Source organism: Gymnoscopelus braueri (assembly GCF_963280865.1).
Source record: "Gymnoscopelus braueri genome assembly, chromosome: 10".
NCBI classification, from domain to species: Eukaryota; Metazoa; Chordata; class Actinopteri; order Myctophiformes; family Myctophidae; genus Gymnoscopelus; species Gymnoscopelus braueri.
This window is the reverse complement of record NC_137611.1, coordinates 18,130,254-18,154,111: the sequence shown is the minus strand read 5'-3', so window position 1 is coordinate 18,154,111 and position 23,858 is coordinate 18,130,254. Positions and strand designations below refer to the sequence as shown.

Genomic DNA, 23,858 nt, shown 5'->3' with positions numbered 1-23,858 from the left:
AGAGAGACGGGGAGTGACATGCATCAAAGGTCATCGGGATCGGGACTCGAACTCACGACACGCTGTCAGGCTAGGTGGCCGGACCGCTAGGCCAAAGGTCCGGGCCTATCTGCCTTTTCTGAGCATGAAAATTAAGTCTGTTTTTGATGGGCTACCTCCCAGCATGGCAAATTGGCTGATGGCCATGGACATGGACACTCGCCCTATTCAATATGATGTGAATAATATGATTAACGATTAATTATTTTTTAAACCTCAAAGCTGAGTCTTTCAGAAATGCCATCTACTATGTTGTGAGTGATGTGTTAGAATCAGATGGATTTTGATTGCAAGTAGTACTGTGAACCCAATAGTAAGGAAATGCCGGCGCTGTCACTGCGCTGGATTTAAGAGCTGGTCTAGGCGTAATCGCTTTTTGACCTTTCTCACTGTCCGTAAGATAGCAATGCGTCAGACCATACCTCATTTTAAGACCAACAATGCCATCAGCGCGCAGAGATGAGCCAAAGTGCATTTGGTAATTGTACAACATGGACGCTGGGTGTGAAAATGACAACTGCGTCGGTTGGAAACTAGCAATGACACCTACAGTACTTTGCACTTAATGCCAATTTGCGCCGGGGTGCAAGATAGGGCCCATTACCTTTTATCATATTGAAATATTCACGTTTATCTGTCACATCCTGTCAGTACAATACATTGCAGTGAGAAACTCAATAGATCACTATCTAGACATAATAGGACAGATATTGTTTTAACGAGGGGCATTGCCCTGCAAATGCGGATTCGGCCTTTAACAAACATTTGAAAGCAATATTTTTCTTAGTTCTCGATTAAACTAGTACAGCAAACAGTAATGACATCTCAGGGGGCACATAATCTAATGATATCATGTTAATAAAGGAGTCCACATCCTCAGTGGGGTCGACCAATTACAGCACAGATCTGATTCCCAGCACCGTGATGCCATTAAGGTGACCTGTGATTGCCATGGCGACAGCGGCAGGGCAGAGGGTTGTAAAAGGGGACTAAATAGCCATTGATATGCTAATGGTCTGATTTCAACTGGCCTTGTTAAGGCCTAATTAAGCTTATTTATCTTTGCATGCATAATGACAATGATCTGCATTTGTAATCATCATTTAATAGCCTGCTCGTAAAACCTGCACTTCACTGTGGTTCCTTTTATATCAGACAGGAAACGGTGGGAAAGATGAGGGTTCTCAGGGATCTCATACAAGATGTGTATATTCATTGTCTACTCTATAACGCATGGGTTACAGACAATGATATTTATTTAATCATAAATACACAAACATATTTTGACCATTTTAACCCTGCCATCCCTATTTTGGGAATGCCATTATAGACTAAATTGCTCTTCAAGCTCATACGATGTGATGCACTGTGAGCTTCTATATTGGCTATTTTCAAAAATAAATGAGAAAATATAAATATATATTTGAAATCTTTTGAAAATAGGTCTTAAGTGGTTAAATGTATCAGTTTATTTTGTGTTACTCTATGTGAAAGGGGAACACGGTTTCCTCCAATCACATTTAGTACTGAATGTATGCAAACAGAGGATTCTGCCAATACAGAACATTTTGCTTTTTGTTTTTAGGAAATTGAAGTTGCTGTATTCATATTACCCTTTGAATGTGAAAGAATATCAACAACCTAATGCATAGTGTATCTATGCGAGCTTGTAGATCGGCTATTTTCAAATAGCCTGGGTATAAAATAGGGCTAAAGTGGTCAATGTATGTTTTATAATACCATAATTGATATCTTAAAAGTAACTAGTTAAAGTTTTCAAATAATTGTAGTGGAGTAAAAGTATTATATTTGTCTCTGAGATGTAGTGGAGTAGAAGTAAAAGTACAGAAGATGGGAAATACTCCAGTAAAGTAAAAATTCCTCCAAAGTGTACTTAAGTACAGTACTTGAGTAAATGTACTTAGTTACTTTACACCACTGTACGTATGTACATATGTATGTATGTATGTACTGTATGTATATGTGTGTATGAGTAGGGTACTAACTGTGTGCACAAAGCAGTGGTCGCTGTCCTCTTTGGAGTACAGCACACCATCCTTGATGAAGACTGAAATGGCCCTCAGCATGAAGGACACAAAGAGGTTCATGTGAATGAAGTTCCTGGTGCAGTGGAGCTTCCTGTGGAGGGAGGGACAGAAAGACAGACAGACAGACAGACAGACAGACAGACAGACAGACAGACAGGGCCAGGCTTGTTTTTAAAAGACAATTATTTTCAAAGCATTTCTTTTACTTTTCACTTTATTGAAAGTGAAAAATGGCAGGAAAGAGGGGATAATGTTTTGTCAAAGACGTTCTTGGTCCTACTCCTACTGTATAGTCTTGGCATTGTGTGTCATTTCCGGTCACTTTGGACATACAGTATTAGACAGGGCTTTTATAACACTGCACTAACTGGTTGAGTGACCACTGACCAGCACAGCATAGCCGTGCATGTCTTTGCCCTCTGCACCCCGCACGCACCCGCTGGTCAAAACTACTTCCCGTGGCTATGGGTGACCATGGTTGCCCCATAAGCAAGGACCCTGCAAGAACATACTGTAGCCGAGACAGAGATTAACTAGCCTAAGGAGCCATATATGTCAGGAGTTGATTACAATGCTGCACTGCTGAGGTCATGATTCTAGTGCCCGGCAATTTTTTCTATGTTGTTGTTCTGCTGGTTAAGGCAGATGCTCCGTTCGTTTTAAGGACGCTTCAAAATAACAAAGTTGAATTGAGTTTTTTTTTTAAATAATTTTTAACCCATTAAAACCGGGAAAGCATCTGTGTCATTTTAGATTTATGCGTGGCTATTCAAAAATAGCAGATCTACAAGCTCACAGCGTGTCACTTCGTGCCATGCTGCGAGCTGGTACATCTGCATTTTTTTAAAACATCTTGAAAGTGTGAGAACTACTGATTTAGAAGGCATTTGTAGAATCGGCCTCTGGTCTTGATGGGTTAAAATAATAGACAAAGATCTGGAATGCTGACTAGATTAATAAAGCTCACCTGAACCTGCAGAGGATGACCATGGCTGTGGTCAGAGACACCAGGGACGTGCTGTAGCCGACCGTGTACAGGGCCTTGACTGATGCATAATACATATCCTGCAGCACACAAACAGCAGGCTCAGTCATACTGTATCAGAAAGAAAATGACTTATCAGAAATTGAGTCTAAAACAATGATTAAATAAGGAAAACGAGGCCTTCGTACGGGATTGGTGGTGTTGTCGTCAAAGAGGCAGACGTCCACATAGTGAGGGAATGGTTCAGACCAGCCGTATTCCGTACAGTTCCGGCTGACCGTCCCCATCTCTGAAAGCATGATAATGTGTGCTGCTCAACCCATCATTGAAAGGAAACCACAGTGGCTGAACAGAACAGACCAGACCAGTTTTCCAAAACATAGGGTCATGACCCACGTTGGGCTGCTGACCCATTTTTTGGGGTTGCGAGTAAATCCTTTTTATTTTAATTTTTTACCTTGCCAAGAAAAAAGTTGGTTTAAAAGATGAAAAAAAAATAGGGCTTTAGTGATTAATTCATTCAGAATGTAATTTTGAAGGTTTAGGTCTGTAAATTTCAATTTTGGGTCTAGAGATGAAAAAGTCTGGGAACCCCTGTTTAGACTACACTGGAACAGCACTGATCTCACATAAAATCATGTAGAATAATACAAATAATAATAATAATAATCAACTGTATTGGTGCATTAATGAGACCCAGTGAACTGTCCCTAGAGGTATACATACCATCCTCTGGGCCCATGAAGTCATGGAAGATGACTGGACAGTTGACCACGACCATCTCGCCCACACTGGCAGCCTGCCAGCATGTCAGGTTGTCCCACATCCAGGGGCACACTGAGGGACACAGGATGAATAAGACACATGAATCCAGAGGTTGTGCACAAACTCAGTTTACATCATCTTACGTCTGACGTTCTGAAACATTTTCATGTGAAGGACTCGGACCCCAATATGTATTTGGACGCGGACCCCCATCTGAAAAGACTTTATGCCATGGTCCACCATGAGAGAAGATTTTTCAACTTTTGCCAACATTTGACATTATTATGTCACATCCTATTTTTATATGAAATCCTCCTATATGGAGGACGGCACAAACGTAACATGCAGACTTGCGAGGCGCACCGTGGCTCCGATCCGCACCAAACTTGGCACAAACACTGGTCAGCATTAACCATTTTACACCACTTATAACTTTTCATTCCTATACAATACATGGCTGTAAAAGGCTCCCTTGGAGGGGCACTGGGATAATTACCAACTTCAATGCTAAGCTAGCTCTTGGCATTGTAAACTGGGCTGTTAAAGCCCTCTCTGTTGCGAGCTATCTCAATGGCATAGAACTGGATCCTGGTAGCAAGTATTGTGTTCTCCTCTGTGTAGTCTTTTCCACAGTCCAGACGGAGCAGAGTACCGTAGTTGAAGTCATCAACGATCCCATCAAACTGGTTACAGAAGGGACGCCATTTCTCTTTGGCCTCGTCAGACTTGAGGTCATCTGGATTGAGCAGTTTGATGTTGAGGTCACTGAAGGCGTCCCTGAAGGAACCGTAGATTCTATCGTCCACCTTTGTCAGCTTCAAAAACTCTGGGTCAGCTGATGAGATGAGATTGAAGTAGACCTCTGCATGGTCGTACGCTTTCATTGCCCACATGACCTCGACCTGCGGATCATTTACATATTCCTCAGCTGGAAGAGATAGTGCATGAGCGACTGATGATCCATTATTCGATGCCATGATAACAGTATACGATACTAGCCAGGTTTCTGCGCAGGGGAATCAGACACAAAGTACTTGGAGGCCAGTCTATAATGTCAGGCATCTATGATGTCAGTACTATGACATCACAACTGCTATGTCAGGCATCTCCATATTAGGGCAAAGTTTTAGCCCAAGCCGCCTATCCTTTGACTTCCAGAGTAAAATGTAAGTTTAAAAAAGTTTAATTTTATGAAAGTATAAAACATCCTTTTATTAAAATTGGCTAATGGGAAGACTGCGTCATCACTCTCCCATGTGACTCAGCCATAACCATATAAGGAGTTCCCAATGCAGCTACACCCAAATATGGAGTGTGTTGTCTAACCTCAATGTGTAGTCATGGCATCAGGCGCAAAGATATAGAGATCCATATATGGCCATATCGATTGGATCGGTGGTGCAACGTGGGTGTGAGGGCCCGAACCTCAAATTTCAAAAAGTTGCCCATGACCTTCCCTGGATCATAATACACCCCTATGGACAGTTTCAGTACAATCCAACCTGGACCTGGGGTGTGAGCATGATTAAAAGACAGACAGATGGACAGACAGACGGACAGACAACTTTAACTTTATTATCTATCTATAAATTGCAGAAACATGTGAGTGTGTGCTCCGGGCATAACTCAGGCACCGTCGGACCATTTGACTTCAAACGTGATGTGTGTCGGTCACCGATGACATGGGAATGGTTTGTGCCAAGTGGCAATTTGGTCGGACGAGCGGTTGTCCACACATGTCTGTATTTGTCTCTCTGTGGGTCTGTGGAGGATGCGCTGACGCTCTGTGTGTGGGTGTACGACTAACCTGATTGGCCAACCCGGGCTTTGCGTCAATGTTTGTTCCACATGCCCACATGACCCATGTACGTCATCAACATGACGTCAGCAGTTTTTGATGACATTAGGGTTCCCCGTATCTCCATATTTGGTTGATTGGTCGTATGGTAGTGGGTACTGCACCGTGTACTCTGAAAACGGGCCCAATGGGTATACTCTGAGAACAAGTACGACAACTACAACAGGTATGCGACACCGGCGTGCAACTAAGTATAAATCCGGCTTTAAGAAAATGTATGTTAAATACATAAAAATAAAAATAAAAGACTTTGTATTACTGTATGCCTTCTCATATACAAAATCTATATTGTTGTGGGGAGGTGGGGTGGGGTGGTCCTGGAGGATTAGAAAATTATGCAAGCGTTCCAGAGCTCAAAAAAGGTTGAGAACCACTGTGAACTATCACTAACTGACTTCTGTGTTTTAGGACTTCAACCTGTACAGTGCAGCACTCTGTTCCCTGAAGTCCTGTTTGTGGCTCCATTGCTCACCAGCCGGCAGTGGTGGAAAAAGTACTATGATTTTTTACTTAACTAAAAGTATCAACACTGCAATGTAGAAAAACTCTGTTACTAGTAAAAGTCCGGGATTCAAAATGGACTTGAGTAAAAGTACAAAATATTGGTATCAAAATGTACATAAAGTACTCATTATGCAGTGAGTTCTACAAGCTCACAATGCGCATCGTGACGCATTGTGAGTTTGTACATCGGCTATTTTCAAAAAGCCAAAATGTATACAGAGCTGAAGTGGTAAATGTATGTAATAATAATCAAAATCTATAAAGTAACTAGTAACTGAAGTTGTTAAATAATTATAGTAGAGTAAAAGTATAATATTTGCTTCTGAGATGTAGTGGAGTAAAAGTAAAAGTACTGAAATTTGGAAATACTCCAGTAAAGTAAAAGTACCTCAAAATTGTACTTAAGTACAGTACTTGAGTAAATGCCACTGCCAGCCGGTCTGTTTCAGGAAGTGCCTGGTGAGCACAGAGGCCTGTATCATGGATCACGTTGCGAAAGTGTCTTCCAAGTTCCAACGACATGCTGTGTACCCTCCACGTACCTCGTTAAATGTCACCATGAAAAACAAACTCGGACAAAATAGCAGTGTTCTCAGTTCACCCTCAACGGAATCATGGTCAAGTTCAATTGGACACAAATCACAGTGGAGTGAATTCTTTTAATTATTTAAAAAATAAATAAAACAAGACAGGGTCTAATAACGACGTGGCTTCCGGACTTCATGTGACCAGTCTATGACATCAGACATCTATGAAGTATCTATGGCTATGACTCCATATTTGAGTAAGGTTTCAGCCTGATCCTACCGCCATTGACTTCCCTCATTGAATTAAAGTTAGATATTTCAAGAAATATAAAACATATATTAGAAAAAAATATATATCTGTGCGCAGCAGTTTGCTAGACAGACCCATTTGTAGACGGCTTTCCTCCTACAGAAACACAGGGTTAAAAAACAAATAGCCATCGAAAATGTGTAGTTTAATTTGTAGAATGCAAAGAGCTGCAATGCTTACACTTGCAGACAAATCGAGACAGTCGATATTTCAGACGACCTTCATGTGAAAGATCGACTGGGGAACATTAAATCAGACCACATGTCAGGCGGATTTGTCCCAATGGCAGAGAAGATTTGGCTACGTGATTTCTACTTCTAGGCGAGTTTGTCTTTCCAAAGACCCTTTTTGTGGTATTCGCCAACATAGAGGTGCCAGATGGGAGCGGTTTCAACTAGATATTTCAATGTGTCAGGACCCCAACCCCCCCTTATGGCACTCCGAGCTGCTTGAAATAAATACTGAATGATTGGCAGCCACTGTTTCACCCAGCACTGTCTTTTATGTATGTTTGACGATCTCTTGCTTGCCATCTGAGACTGAGAATTAGGAGTACAACAGAAAATAATCGATTAAATCGGTTATAAAAAATTATCCATTTTAATAAAAAATAAAAAACGATCGAGGAACATAAATGGCCATCGAGTCTAATAGCGATACAACAGTACCATACCATTGTGATGCGTTGGTGAGTTGCTATTTTTGCGCGTTACCTTTGTATGACGAAGATAAAATAGGGATTAAGTGGTTAATCAGACTAATACATTTTGTCGATAATTCTTTTATTTTTTTTACGTTGCTTTGCTGATATATGAAAATACAAAACAAATTAAAGAAACAAATTCCCTAATTATTCAATTAATCAAAAAGGAATCAATAGAATAGTCGCTAAGAAAATACCGTAATTTTCGCACTATAAGCCGCACCTGACTATAAGCCGCAGCAGCTAAATTGAATGTTTGGAACATATATAAGCCGCACTGGACTATAAGCCGCAGGTGTAAAATCCATAGATTTAGGAGGTCCCCTAGTGGCCGTTAGCTGTAAAAATCCATAGATAAGCCGCACCGTTATATAAGCCGCAGGGTCGAAAAATTGGAAAAAAGTCGCGGCTTATAGTCCGAAATTTACGGTAATCACTATAGTAGTTGCAGCCCTACTGAGTATGTCTATGACAACTCTGCCTTTCATTTTGTCTTCCCTGTCTGACCGTCTGTCTGTCTGTCTTGTCTGTCTGACCGTCTCCCTGTCTTCACTGCGCTGTTTATGCTTGGGCAATTTGATGGTGCTGCAGAGGTAGGTACAAGTGTGTGTGTGTGTGTGTGTGCGCGTGTGTGTGTGTGTGTGTGTGTGTGTGTGTGTGTGTGTGTGTGTGTGTGTGTGTGTGTGTGTGTGTGTGTGTGTGTGTGTGTGCGGAGACCTGACTCTGTGGCCTCTAATCAGCTTTTGTTCTGTCTGGCGAGCTGGACACGAAGCCAATTACCTTTTAAAGGGCAAATAGGAGCCAAATGAGATGCACTGAGACAGAGGGGTAACCAGCTTAATAAAGCAGTGAGTCTGCATCACTGTCTCGCACACAGAGGATCCTACGGTACAATATACCCGCAAGTTCATACAGTACACCCAGTGGTGGAAAAAGTACTCACATTTTTCACTTAAGTAACAGTATCAATACTGCAATCTAGAAATACTCTGTTACGAGTAAAAGTCCGGAATTAAACATTTACTTGAGTAAAAGTACAAAAGTATTGGCATCAAAATGTACTTAAAGAAACCAAAAGAAATTGAACAGAATGTTCAATTTCACAAGTTTTCAAATGTATGAAATGTATAAAAATCTTTTGAAAATAGCAGATCTACAAGCTCACAATGCGTCGCGATGCGCAAATTTCAGCTATTTTCAAACGGCCGAAATGTGTATAGGGCTGAAGTGGTTAATGTGTGTTTTGTAATAATAATCAAAATCTACAAAGTAAAGTTTTCAAATAATTGTAGTGGAGTAAAAGTACAATATTTGCCTCTGAGATGTAGTGGATTAGAAGTAAAAGTATTGAAAATTGGAAATACTCCAGTAAAGTAAAAATACCTCAACATTGTACAGTACAAGTACAGCACTTGAGTAAATGTACTTAGTTACTTTCCACCACTGCAAGAGACTAACTTTCTGATTTCCATGAAAATAAATGGTTTGGACAAGGTTTCCGCCCGACATCGATGACATGTGTCCTCCTGTATCAGCTCAGTGGGTAAAGCATGGCTCTAACATTTCAAGGGTCAGAGAGGGGTTCAATTCCCCCTGTGACTCAGCGAGTTAAGCATTGCACCGATGCTGTCAGAGATAGGGGGGGTCAAACTATATACATGTACGTTCCTGTAAGTCAGGAGTTTCCCCCCTGACCGTGTCGCTTGCCAAAAATAACTGATTTTCAATTATGAAACCTGATGCAATGCTAGTATATAAAAATATATATATTATATATATATATATATATATATATATATATATATATATATATATATATATATATATATAGGCCTGTCACAATTATTTTTGCATAATAGTCTAATGTTGAAACATTTTCACACATTTTCAAAGCTTACAACACATCACTTTGTGATGCGTTGTAAGCTTGTAGATCAGCTATTTCTGCCTCACATGTATAACATTTAAAAACATATTAAATATGTTAATAATTTCTTTGTATATTTAAGTTATTTGTCATATTTGCCCTGTGCAATGTTTTATTACGAAGCCTAAAAGGCAAACAGAATTTTTTATTGTATTCATATGTTCCAATGTTCAACAATGCCAAACACACAATTAAATAGTTAATCGCAATGATTTGAGTGACAATTAAGGCAACTCCGCACCAAACAGACTCGTCCAGACTATTGCAGACTACTCCAGAATGCAACAGACTGGTATTCGGTTGGCAAAAGTTGCCATTTAAGTCTGTCAGCCGACTGGCCATTCATGTGCTAATTTGACTTTTAGCCTGCCAGCGTTGCCAGGTCTGCTTATTATAAGCGACTTTGGGCTTGTTTCCCTGCAAAGCCACTTAGGGATGTTCCCAGCGTTTTTTCTTCACTGACGTGCAGTGGTGTAAAGTAACTAGTACATTTACTCAAGTACTGTACTTAAGTACAATTTTGAGGTACTTTTACTTTACTGGAGTATTTCCAATTGTCTATACTTGTACTCCACAACAATTATTTGAAATGTTTAGTTACTAGTTACTTTGCAGATATAAATCATTATGAAACATACATTAACCACTTTAGCCCTATTTTATACCTATAAGCTATTTAAAAATAGCAGATCTACAAGCTCACAACGTGTTGCGATGCACGCGTTCTGAGCTTGTAGATCTGCTATTTTCAAACATTTTTGTACTTTTACTTTTGGTACTTTAAGTACATTTTTATACCAATACTTTAGTACTTTTACTCAAGTAAATGTTGAATTCCGGACTTTTACTTGTAACAGACTCAGAGTACATCTATTGCATTCAAGCCTGGAATTTCGTCATTTTAGGGGCAAGGCCACTTGGCCTTTGGTGTTGTAATTTTTTGGAGGGCACAAAGGCCCTGCCCGGCCTTCCTGCCAGGGCAGGAAGGCCATCCAAAAAAATAATAAAGATTTTTAAGTCCAAAAATGATTTTTAAGTCCACGGAAATAATGCATTTAACTTGAAGGTTAAGGATGATTGTATTTTAATATATTATAAGAATAGTATAACTATCTGTGAAATATTACCCATTTATTTCACAAAATAATGTGTTGGCAAATGACCAATATTTAGTTATATAGGTCTCAATATGTCACATTCAGCCCTGGACTTCACTGACTGAAGTAGGGGTCACATTAATCACATTAGATTCACAGAATGTATTTTACCCACAAGTTATTTTCATTCAAATGAAATGTGAATGAACTTGCACTAATAATGACTTTAGTTGATTTTTCACTCTTTAAAATATAGTATTTCTTAATTATTAATAATTACAGCTTGTAGATTGGCTATTTTCACGATTTTAAATGGTTTTTAAATAATAATAAAAAAGGACATACAAGATTTCCACCCGACAGCCATAATATATAGCCAATATATGGTTCTGTATCAGTATATGAGTCAGTTTTTGCAGATTTCATTCTAATTGGCTACTATGCCTGAATATTAATTTCATGAGCCTGGGTAGGTCACCCTGGCTTGGCGGAGATATGCCCTGTAGCACACTCCCACAGCAGCAGCAGCAGCAGGTGAAAGCAATTCACTTAATTGCTCGTTCTCTCTCTCGCTCTTTCCGTCTCCTCAATCTCTCGCTCGCTCTTTCTCTCTCAATCTTTCACTCTCCCTTTTTTCTTTCCCTCTGTCTCTCCCTCTCTCTTTCTTTCCTTCTCTCTCTGCCGCTTTTTACCTCCCTCTTTCTCCCTCCCTCCGTTTCTCTCTCCGTCTCTCTCCCTTTCTTTCTCCCTCCCGCTTTCTCCGTTCCTCTCTCTCCCTCGCTCCTGGTATCTCCCTCTCTCTCACCCACTTTCTCCCACCCTCTTTCTCTCTGTCTTCCTCCCCTCTCTCTTTCTCTTTCTCTCCCCTCTCTCCCTTCCTCTCTCTCTTTCCCTCTCTCTCTCTCTCTCTCTTTCTCCCCCCTCTTTCTCTCCCCCTCTCCCTCACGAGAAACAGTGAATGTAGGTTTTCTTAGACATGGTCGCTTGTTTCTCTCACATAATCTGGCAACACCGACAGCCCTCTGTTGTCACTGCCACTGCGCTACCAGTCGGCTAAAAAGCTGAACATGTTCGGTCGGCTCTGGGTCGGCCGAAAAGGTCCCGACGGACCCCCCGACGGACCCCTAACCGACTGGCCGACGCTTCCCGAAGCCAATTCGGCCCAAAATCGGGCCGATTAGGATTGGTCTGGAGCCAGCTTTAAACGTCAACTTAAAGTTGTAAACGTGACAGCCCTATATACTGTATATATAAATAAATAATATATATATATATAACCTGTTTAAAGTGGAAATCACAGTCATGAGTCATTTTTGATTGAGAGACTTTTAAAGGTCACTGCTGCAGCCTTCTTACACAGTGCAATGGTCCTTTAACATAGAGTGCCATTCATAGATCAATTGCAAACCCTTTTTTTTCATGATATGATGGTACTTTGGGCTTAGTGGCAGAGAGATGAAAGAACTACACGTGTTGGTGCTCTGTACAAGCTGTATGACAAAGGACATAATTACCATTTCTAAACGAGTGTCCTGTGTAACGGTGGAACAGTGAGTATGACACTTTCTCTGTAAATAGTAATTAATGGCACCAATGCGGTCAGGATTAGTGGTTATATTAGTGGCAATTTAATCACTTTTGACCTGGTGTTCATTATAGGCGCAAATGTATGAAAAAAAAAAGATTGAAAAAAAAAGAGAAAGACAGCAAAAAGCTTATCACGTTACGGTGCAACGCATTGTAAATAGGGCTATTTATTTGACGATTAATTGTCATACAAATAATTACAATTAACGATTTTTGGCATTGAAAATTGGAACATTGGAATTCATTTCTGATTGTCTTCTAGGCTCTGTAAACAGAAATGATGGCCAAAATTGTTTGCATTACGTGACATGCCATGATTTTTGAGACATGCACTGTAGCAGCTGCTTTCCATATCTAACACTTACCAATAGCTACAATTCCCATGCTTGTATGGAGAACACCAGAATCAAACCAACCATGGAACATTTCAATATAACGTAAAGTCAAAGGACCACAAAATCATCCTTTCAGAAAAGGGCCCAATCCCCCTTGAAATATGAAAAATACTGTATATCTGGCCATATAAATTCACTTCAAAGCTGTTTGTGTGAAATGGGCCTACAAATGCATTGTGGTGGTATTTAGTAGTTTCCACTCGGCTGTACTAAATGATCTCTGTAAGAGCTAATTTACACTTAGTCGAACGGCCGTGTTGCTCAATGAAAATGACTGATTGGAAAATCAGTTGTTATTGTATGATAGAAAGAAAAACTAAACACGACGGCACAATTATTACGTCTCAAAGCCCTCAAAAACTCTTGTCACTGAATTGTCACTTTAGCCAGTTGTCAGCAATCTCTTCTCAGCATCACACTCCTCTCCCTATTTTCCTTGATGTGCCCTTTTCCATCACTTTGCCTTTACTTCCCCTCTTCTACCGTTTCTGCGTTCGCTCTCCCTCCGCAGTTGGATTTCTGCAAACCAGGCGGTTTTATTTCCTCACCAACGATTTGCTGTCAGCAGAAATACCGGACAGTTCCTTTTAAAGGGACGGTGGGGAGATGAGGATCAATTCAAGGGCCAGGGAAGATGTGTGTGTGTGTGACCACATGGACTGAACATAAACATAAACAAACCCTCTGCTTTACAGGACGAGTAAGGGGACCTCTTGGCTTACAATTAAATATAAATGTTCAATAACCATCTCTCTAAAGTATGCGTAGAACTCCATGCAAGTGTTTACTGAAGGCAAATTATCATTGCAAATTAATTATGAATGGCACTCTCTAAGCGTATTTACTTTGGGGCTTTAGACTTGCGATTGAAAATGACAAGATGCTTACAAAAGACCCACGTTAAAGGACCATTGCCTTGTGTAAGAAGGCTGCCTCTGTGACCTTTAAAGTCTCTCAGTGAAAAATGAGCTGAACTCATGACTGCTTTTTCCTCTTAAAACAGGTTAGTGTAGTGTGTGTGTGTGTGTGTGTGTGTGTGTGTGTGTGTGTGTGTGTGTGTGTGTGTGTGTGTGTGTGTGTGTGTGTGTGTGTGTGTGTGTGTGTGTGTGTGTGTGTGTGTGTGTGTGTGTGTGTGTGTGTGTGTGTGTCACACACGCGTTTATGTACATGTACGTAAATACATACATACATACATACAGTCATACATACGTATACTTGTTTTTTTAATTTTTATTGGGTTATTTTGCCTGGTTGCTTAGTGAGTCAGAGTGCAGGCTGGGAGACGCAGTCCATCAGGCGACTTTCTCATACACTCTCAGCAGGAGGCCTACAGCCATCGCTAATGAAAACCGTAGTCCATAGCCAAGAAAATAATTGCATCCAGGTTTCTCCTTCCTGGCTTCCAGTGTTGGAGGAGAGTACGTGGGTACACTGAATGCAGCACAGCAAGACATCTCACTCACACATTTTGCACAGTCAAATCCAGAGTGTTACTTTAACTCAAAAACCCTGATGAAAGCCTTTCGGGTCCAGTTTTAGACCAGATTCTTTACCCATTTTTGTATCACCGTTTGCAACATGAATCTATATTCTATAATACACACGTTTGTGTGTGCATCCACATCCAATGCATGCACGCGTGATGCACGTACCCAACTCATCCTCGTTGGTGGCGTCGTACAGTATGATCCTCTCCATGCATTTCTCATGTTCACGCTTGATGACGCAGTGCTCCGACTCGGGGGCCACCTGTATCAACACAACGCATGAACATAATCATAATCATAATCATAATCATAATCACACACACACACACACACACACACACACACACACACACACACACACACACACGCACACACACACACGCACACACACGCACACACACACACACACAAACACACACAAAATACTGTAGCTTTAGTTACACTCTGAAGTAACTTAACCAGTTAAGCTCTAGTCCATTGGTTCTCAAAGTGGGGTCCGGGGACCCCCAGAGGTCCTTGGGGGGGTTCCAGGGGGTCCCCAGGAAAAGTAGTTAACGTAGCATCACAATCATTTTAACCACTTTTTCCATTTATATGTTGTCTATTCAAAAATAGCAGATGTACAAGTGCCGCGCTGCGAGCTTGTACATCTGCTATTTTTGAAAATATTTGAAAAATATTGAAAATATTTGGAAGATTTTGAATACTTTTGATCATTTTTAAACACTAATCTTATCTTATGGGGGTCCCTGGGCACAAAACATTTTCAGATGAGGGTCCGCGGCCAAATATATATCCTTTTAGGGGTCCTTGGCATGAAAAAGTTTGAGAACCACTGCTCTAGTCTATACTGTATTCTGTTTAAATAAGGGGCACCAGGTAGGTGGTGGTTCGAATGAAAGTGTTAAATCTTTGCACACATTTAGAGCTGAATGAACACACACATACATGTAGATATATATTACACGGTGCAGAATGGTGTTTTGTAGTGGAGACGGGGGACACTGTGGAGCCACCAGACAGCAGTCTGTCAGTCCAGACGTGCTGCTGCATTCAGAGGAAACATTTAGCCATCTGCAGTACAGGGGGGGCATATATTTATCACTGTTTTCTATCCAGAGCTTTCAGGCTCACCACAGTATAACTCTTTCCTCTCACTCTCAACTCTACTATGGAACACACCTTCAGCTATCATCCATCCTTTCTGCCATGGTATTTCTCTTTTTCTTGTTCTCCCTCCACGTTTCACTCCCTCCACCTTCTTTTGAATCTCCAACAGGAGATTCTTGTATTCGTGCGTGCGTGTGTGTGTGTGTGTGTGTGTGTGTGTGTGTGTGTGTGTGTGTGTGGTGTGTGGTGTGTGGTGTGTGGTGTGTGGTGTGTGGTGTGTGTGTGTGTGTGTGTGTGTGTGTGTGTGTGTGTGTGTGTGTGTGGTGTGTGGTGTGTGGTGTGTGGTGTGTGTGTGTGTGTGTGTGTGTGTGTGTGTGTGTGTCTGTCCACACCTAATCTCACATACTACTAGGCCAACCAGCATCATATTTCTTGTGGATGATGACAGCAGGGCAGGTCAAGGACCTCAATTGTCTTTTCTTTTTTTTTTTTTTTACAAATCGGTCAACGGAAATGCTAGACAATTTTTTTAATGTATAATCACGGCACAATCGTCCTTCGCGACTATGGGATAAATGTCCCGCTACCAGCTAGCCAATTACAACACTCCTTGCTTGCAGAAAATGAAGTTCGCCGATGCAAGCCAACGTATGATTAACAACAACATACCGCATACAGTATCATAAATGTCTCAACATTCACCGAAACCCCAAAATTACAGCCTTAATGTCCACATCCACGCACATTCAAGTTATAAATCAGAGAGAATGGTGGAGAGAGGCTGGCCTGGACCGCTGACCTAGCGGTCCGGGCGGCTCTAATGTAGCCTGACAGCGGTTCACAGGTTCGAGTCCCGTTCCTGACGACCTTTGCTGTGTGTCTCTCCCCATTTCTCTCTCCCTCTTTCCTGTCTATCTTCACTTAACTATCAATAAAGGCAGAAAACGGGAAAAGCCTAAAACAAATCTTTAAAAAAGAATGGCGGAGAGAGGCTGATAGCGTATGAAGACAATAGAGATTAATTCTTCTCATGAAAGAGCCATATGGCCCATTGGTCAGCTTGATGTACAAGTACATGCCCTGGTCTTTGAAACGTAGTGCAAGGAATACTCAAGTGAAGTACAGATACTCCAAAAGGTACTCAAGCACAGTACTCAAGTAAATATACCTTGTTTTTTTGTTTTTAGTGTAGAGTAGCCAATCATTTTTTACACCTTTTTCTCCACAATTTAGTCGTCATGCCAATTCATTCCTCCCCACACACATTTCTGTGTTGTCACTGCTGTCGTATCCCCCTGACTCACCTGCCAGTGAGGAGCCCCCACCAGGAGGACGTAGAGTCTTCGTCCTACTCCTCCCGCCCAACACTCCCCGCTGACAGGTGCCGCCCCCAGCCCGTAGGAGCAGTGGCGTAACTGAGGGGTAGCAAGCGATGCGGTGCGGGGGGGCCACCAGCAGGGGGGGGCCCCGCCTGCGCTGATACAAATATTTTTACAGCAAAAAAAAAGAAAAAAGTTGATTTATATTGGTCAAATAGAACCGAATTAGACCCGAATTTTTTCGCACGCGCGCAGGTTCGCGCGCGTGCATGTGCCTCACGTGAAACTCCCGCGGGGAGGCCCCGCGATTCTGCGTTACGCCACTGCGTAGGAGTACATGCAATGACCAATATCACCCTCCCCGCCCCGCTCGACAAAGCCGGATGTACCACGGTGGATTCGAACCTACAACCTCCGTGGTGGTGGGCAGTGACTTTACCACTGCGCCACCCGAGCGCTAGTAAATATACCTTGTTATATACCTTGTTACTGTCCACCACTGCCTGTATAGCATATGTATAATATTCTCCAGCTCTCTGAACCATGGCTGATTCATCTCTCTCTCTATCTGTTTCCACTGATATGAACAGGCGGCAGGCCTCCATGGAGAGATGCCCCAGAATACACATGGTGCACCGGGGCAGCACAGGAAAGAACTGTTTAAAAATATCGAAGCTATATTATGAGTATCTTTTAAATGGTAAAATGGTACTGTAAGCGATGCATTTCAATGGAACCACCAGCCTTTGTTAGAAAGAGCTCTTTGTGTTCGGCAAGAAGCATCCACGTTGCTAAGCAGCCTGCGGAAACAGCTAGAATGAAAGAGACAAGCTTTACCAGAACCTACAGTGATGGGTAAAAATCTGTCTGGCACAGGATCAGACACGGCCATGTAACTTAATGTATGATTATTTATTCTTTTGTTGTTTTTTTACTAAGGCAGCCTGGATGGAATGCTACATATGTGGCTGTTTCATTTGACTGAAAACAACTGGTTTTCATAGGTGCATCCATTGCCAAGCGCATGCATGCATGCACGCAGGCACGCACGAAAGCCTGCAAGTCATCAAGCAACCAAATATGCTACATTCAGTTGAGCATGCATGTACAGTATGTATCACCATATGTACAATGCATACAATGTACACGTGACACACACGCACGCACGCACGCACCCACACCCACCCACACACACACACACACACACACACACACACACATTCCTAAAGAGTGAGCAGCTGGTCGGGAGAAAAAGTGTGTCCAGTATCTGCTGTTGTTCTCTGCTGTGCTGTAGGAGCGTTTCACATCTTCTCGGCGGTCCAGCTGTGCTCTGTCACACACACTCCCACACTGAAGAGTCATCAAGTGGAAACACACAGTTGGGCGTCTGCAAGCACACAGACGCCCCGGAAACGTCACCGACACCCAGTGGTGGAAAAAGTACTTTTTTTTTTTTTTTACTATAGTAAAAGTATCAATACTGCAATGTAGAAACACTCTGTTACAAGTAAAAAGTATTTTAATCAAAATGTACATTTCACAAGTTTTCAAACTTTTCAAATGGCCGAAATGTATATAGAGCTGAAGTGGTTACAGTATTAATTAATGTAGTAGTTTTGTAATAATGATCAAAATCTACAAAGTAACTAGTAACTAAAGTTTTCGAAAAAGAATTGTCGAGTAAAAAGTACAATATTTGCCTCTGATATGTAGAGGAGTAGAAGTAAAAGTATAGAAAATTGGAAATAATCCAGTAAAGTAAAAGTACCTCAAAATTGTACTTAAGTACAGTACTTGAGTACTTGTAAGTGTTACTTTCCACCATGGCAGTGGAAACACCTGCAGCGCTCACGTCTGGGGATGTGATCAGCGACAGTACAGTGTGGGACAGCTCATGGGTGAGACTGATATCTGAAGTGTGCTCACCATAAGTCAACAACTGTTATGGTTTACATGACCATGAGACATGTCATGGTACTACGCTCATCACCATCGTCTCCTAGGTCATTGGTTCTCAACCTTTTCAGGCCGCGACCCCCCAAAATAATCATATTTGAACTGGGGACCCCCCACCCTGACAAGCACTTGGAATTGTAGGCATTATTTTTAGTTTGACTCGCTTCCACAGATAAATATTGTGAAAATAGCAGTGAGCTCGTAAATCGTCTTTTTTAATAGTATTTATAGTATTTTATAGTTTTTATAGTATAGTTTGTTGATTACTTTTGATGCAGTAATGGTCTTTTTCTTTTCTTTATTTTTGTTTTTTGTTTTGTTGAGGTATGAACAAATTGTCACTTCACTGTCATCTGTTGACAAAAAAAATACTTTTTCCACCACTGTTCCTGACGTTGTGTCAAAGTGTCCTCAAGCAAGACACTGAACCCATAATTGCTCCTGACGAGTATGTTACCTCGGTGTGTGAATAGGTGAATGTACCGCACATTGTAAAGCACTTTGAATTAAGGTGCTATAGAAATCCAGACCATTATCTGAGTAGCATTCACAAATCATCAGTCAGCACAGTTGGAATTTTCCACATAGGGCAACACATCTCTGACAGTATACGCAATCACTGGATAGTATTTAAATGTCATTTCGGTATTTTCTTTTTACCACCGTGGCTGACAAATGAACCAATTCTGTCCTCCATTGTTGTGATCTCGCATACTCCATCCATTACATAAAACAAGTAAACTAAAGCAAATACAGAGAATTATTTGCAAAGCTGATTTACCGTTCATCTTATTGTAAATCTAGCGACGCTATCTGATTTGGATGACATCCATTTGTGTCTACATGCTTTAGAGGCTCATTCTCTGGCCAGCTGCTACAGTACATCCCTTAATCCCTACCTCTCCTTTCACCTCTATCCTCCTCCTTTTCTAATTCTCTTTTTCCTCGTCTGTCCTATACCCCCTTTATAATAGTCTCCTCCATACTCTTCATTTGCTCGTGTTCTCCCTCTCTCGAAAACAGATGTGGCGTCCAGATAAGCCGCCCATTTTGTAAAAGCAGCAACCCGTTCTTTCCCCTAAGGCTGTGTTGAGGACCATAACGCAGTCAGTCCCAACCGCCGCACTGCCCAGCCCAGCTAATAAAAATCCCATTCGATCCGGTTGACCTCTAGCTCACCATACAGTGACATTCGACACACGACGGACGGTTCTCCAGCTGCCTCATCAGCCGTGAAGGTTGAGAATAGGGAATAATGTGGTAAGTCAACTGCATTGTAAGGGCAAAGACATCATTTAAAAAAAAAGACACTTCACATAGGAGACACGGCAGTAGCCTTAACCCATTCATTCCGGGTATATGCATCTCTGTCATTTTAGATTTCTTTGGCTATTCAAAAATAGCAGATCTACAAGCTCATGGAACCTTTTCCATGTCAAGGACCGCCAAAATGATATGTATTTGGCCGTGGACCCCCATCTCAAAATATGTTGTTCCAGGGACCCCCAGAAGCACAGATCGGAGTAAAAAAAAAAAGCTTCAAAACATGTATTCAAAGACTTGCAGAAATTGTCCACGATTTTTCAAAAGATAGCAGATCTACAAGCTCATGCTTGTAGATCTACTATTTTTGAATAGCCAAAGAAATCTTAAAATGACCCAGATGCGTTCCTGGATTGAATGGGTTAAGGTTGGGGGGATGGTGGCCGGTTTGTAAGAGAGAATCCTGCATGAGGAAAATAAATGAATATACCTCTCGCCTCATTCCCTCTGTACTCCCAACTGTACGGTACCCTCAAGCAAGGCACTTGCTCTAGTCCCAATTACAGCTAGTGGAGGACACCAGGGGTCAGTTACAGCAGCTGTTTGTAAAGTTATGATTTCCATATTACTACAGCACTGCACAAGCTAGTTATGAATATTATATAAATATTATACCTACAGTACCAATGAGCAGGTACTACTGCTGCATACGTTAGCTTCAGCTACCAAAAGCAACTAACAAACTATGTTTACAGTGCAGAGGCGTCACTAGGTCTCTACTAGGTTGGGGGGCTTAGCGCGCATTTCGGCGGATTTGGGTACTTTTTCCCCTGTTTTTTGTTACTTTCTTTCGGTTTTAGGGTTAGGGGTAGGGTTAGGTTAGGGTTAGATATATAATTCAATATATATTTTTTTTATTGGTGGCTTTGGATAAAACATTGGTGGCTATAGCCACCGAAGCCCCCGCGTAACGACGCCACTGTTACAGTGTTAATTGTGAGTTCATTGTTTTGACTGGGGCCGGCAGATGTTTCCTATAACAACCACACACATTCCTTGCAATTGATTCATGGTTTGAACGGTGCAACACAAATGAGTAGATCACACTGTTTACTAAGAACTTAGTACTGTTTGCTTTTTCCCAAAATAGTGTAGTGTGTTGGCGGTAGGTGGGCGGAGTTCCCAGCATGCCCTAGGGCAATGTGTTTATGAGAAGGGATTTTACACCATGAGTGAAGTTATGCATTTGGTTAGTAACCTCCCTTGGGGCCACAGTGCTGTGTGTGTGTGTGTGTGTTCTGTTGCTAATAAGCATCATTATCCTGTAGCCATGCTGTGTATGGGGCACAGGGACTGCTATAAAAAATAAAAGCTTATTTTCTGGCTAAATTCTTGTCACTACAAACGCTCCACCTGTTATATTGGTGCAGAAAGTGGGATTCAAGGTGGCAGCTATGGGAGAAAGATAGACAAAGGCACCAAACCCACCCCCGCCTTACGGCGGCATGAGAAAGCAGCACTGCTGCCCCATCTCACATGTCTCAAATGTGGATCACTGGCTCCTTTCAAAACAGGCCTGAAAATCTGTCTTTCAGGAGACCAAAAGGGGAGGTAAACTCACTTTTCCCATAGAAAGGTGATGGTTTTTTGTTTTTTCCTTTAGCTCTAATGTCTGACTGTACCTCGTGCTGTTTTTAGAATTCTGTCTAATAAAGAATTCAATCAATCAATCAATCAATCAACATCATCCCATCAATGGCGGCAGCCAGAAACAGCCGACAGTGCCACTGGAGGTGCACCGAAGCTGGGGGGGAACAGCCAGACCTAGAGATTTGCCTCAGCCAAGTACATCTGGCCTCCCAGCTTAAAGCGTGGTCAGTGGAAGAGACAGCAGTCCAAGATGCCCTGCAGAACCTAACCGACCTCAACAGAAAAACTATTCTAAGGGCCAGTGACAGAGTGATAAATCACCATTTTGGACTGATGGTGCCCGAGACAAGCTTGTTCGTGGCCGAAGAAAAGCGTGAGAAAGTCTGGGTGACTATACTACGGATCTCCGCCATTACACACAATATGGGTACTCCACCTTTGATGCGATGACACAGCACAGGAGGAGCTCGCTTCGTCCGGGGGCTCCAGCGACAAGAACACATCTGCCTGTACGGACCTTGACGGCAGCCATAACTGAAGAGGTGTTGGTCGAACACCTGACCACCAGCACGAGGCACTGAGCACGCAAGGCAGACTATGAGGAGAGAGGCAATGAAGAGCAGACCCACCAAAACACCACCAAAGCGGGGGACCAGGAGAACAGACTACGAAGGGATCTTACCGATGCAAAGAGCTGGGCCACACTGCACGCCACTGCATGGCATTGACCCCAAAACACCCAATACTCCATCTGCCGTCAAACTAGATGGTGGACACAACGAGGAACTGCCACTCGCAAAAAGCCTGTACTCCAATGTGGCTCAGCCATCTGGGTTGGATACATGAACCCATTAAGACCTGAGGCCAATTTTACAAATGCCTTCTAAATCAGTAGTTCTCACACTTTTTCTCGCACTATTTTTCAAAAATGTAAAAAAAATAGCAGATGTACAAGCTTGCAGCGCGGCACGACGTGCTATTTTTGAATAGCCAATGCGAAAATCTAAAATGACACAGATAGTTCCCGGTTTTATTGGGTTAAACGCATCACATGCAGAGCCCTAGTGGAAACAGGTTGAAGATCGGGGGATTGGAGGCCCACAAAAACGAGTGCGAGGGGGAAAAGAATCTCTCTGGGTGACCGTTGCTGGCCACATTGTTGACCACCAGTTCTGGTTAGCCAAGTGGAAGACTAATCAGCGCCATTGCATCAACTACTTGCCCACACTGCAGAAATCGAGTGCTGTGGCCAACCTGAGGGATGTATTCCATGCCATCCCCTGGGTCAGTCTGCAGCTTTATCTCAAGAAATGTCATCTGTTCTGGAAAGATGTCCTTCTGGAGGACATACAGTATCACAAGTGTGGGTCTATAGCCCTGAGCAGAAGCATTCGTCCCCAAGCTGATTAGTCGGTTGGTCCTTGTACTGTGTTTGACAGACTGTCGGATGTTATGAAGAGGCAGGGTGCGGCTGGTCAAACGGAATCGGGTGGTGGTGCTCCATTGTGTCCGGCTCGCAACCTAATAACCCGTGGCCCCATCCGAGGGGAGTCGGGGTCCGAGGACCAGCCCCTGGATCCACAACATCTTCAAAAGCCACAGAGGGATCTTCAAAGCTGGCTTGGTGACAGCGTCAGCTTCACCCAACACCTCAGGATTTTCGTGGACAAGTGGGCTGCTGGGGACAGCTATCAATCTAGTGTCCCAGCATGCTCTGTGACAATGTGTTTTTGAGAATGTTTTCTTTTTTTACACCATGGCTGAAGTTGTGTTCAGTTAGTAACCTCCCTTGGGGGCGCAGGATTATGTGTTTGTTCTGTTGATAATAAACAACATTATCCTGAAGCCATGCTGTGTATGGGGCACAGTCAGGACCGGACTGCTATAAAAACAAACCATTATTCTCTGCCTGAGTTCTTACCACTGAAAACCCTCCACCCGTTACAAGACATGCAGTATAACAAAGTACACCAAATGTGGCAAGAATCTGTCATTTTGCCTCAACCATAGGCTCAAAGTGGTGGTCCAAGGAACGTCAGGGTTCCTGGAGGGATTCCAAATGGACCCTTACGGGTCTGTAACTGTGAGAGTGTACGAATGGAACCAAATGGACCCCGTAAGGTTCCATTTGATTCCATTTGTACGCTCTCAGAGTTATGGGAGTCCTTGAAATTAAAAGGTTTTTAGAACCACTGATCTACTCCACATAATTGGCATTTATAAAACAGTCAACTGAATAGGTATGACTCATAGTATACTTGACATTACAGCTGAATAGGTATGACTCATAGCATACTTGACATTACTGCTGACCCTAAAGCATACCTG

The 23,858-nt window shown here is 42.2% G+C and overlaps 2 protein-coding genes across 3 annotated transcripts in view; both read right to left on the bottom strand.

The window, feature by feature from the left end:
* Nucleotides 1–23,858, bottom strand: part of LOC308093948 (pituitary adenylate cyclase-activating polypeptide type I receptor-like) — a 34,311-nt gene that overhangs the window by 8,947 nt on the left and 1,506 nt on the right. For both annotated transcript variants that reach the window (XM_080440360.1, XM_080440361.1), the window contains exons 2-6: nucleotides 14,398–14,494; nucleotides 3,799–3,909; nucleotides 3,261–3,361; nucleotides 3,055–3,152; nucleotides 2,046–2,178 (exon numbers count right to left, since the gene is read on the bottom strand). In XM_080440360.1, coding sequence (XP_080296486.1) covers nucleotides 2,046–2,178; nucleotides 3,055–3,152; nucleotides 3,261–3,361; nucleotides 3,799–3,909; nucleotides 14,398–14,494 — 540 coding nt within the window. The remainder of the gene's footprint in view (nucleotides 1–2,045; nucleotides 2,179–3,054; nucleotides 3,153–3,260; nucleotides 3,362–3,798; nucleotides 3,910–14,397; nucleotides 14,495–23,858) is intronic.
* On the bottom strand, nucleotides 4,350–4,814 carry LOC308092775 (protein PBDC1-like; the record flags this gene model as incomplete). Its single annotated transcript, XM_080438876.1, has 1 exon — nucleotides 4,350–4,814. The coding sequence occupies one exon, from the start codon at nucleotides 4,812–4,814 to the stop codon at nucleotides 4,350–4,352; it is 465 nt and encodes a 154-aa protein (XP_080295002.1).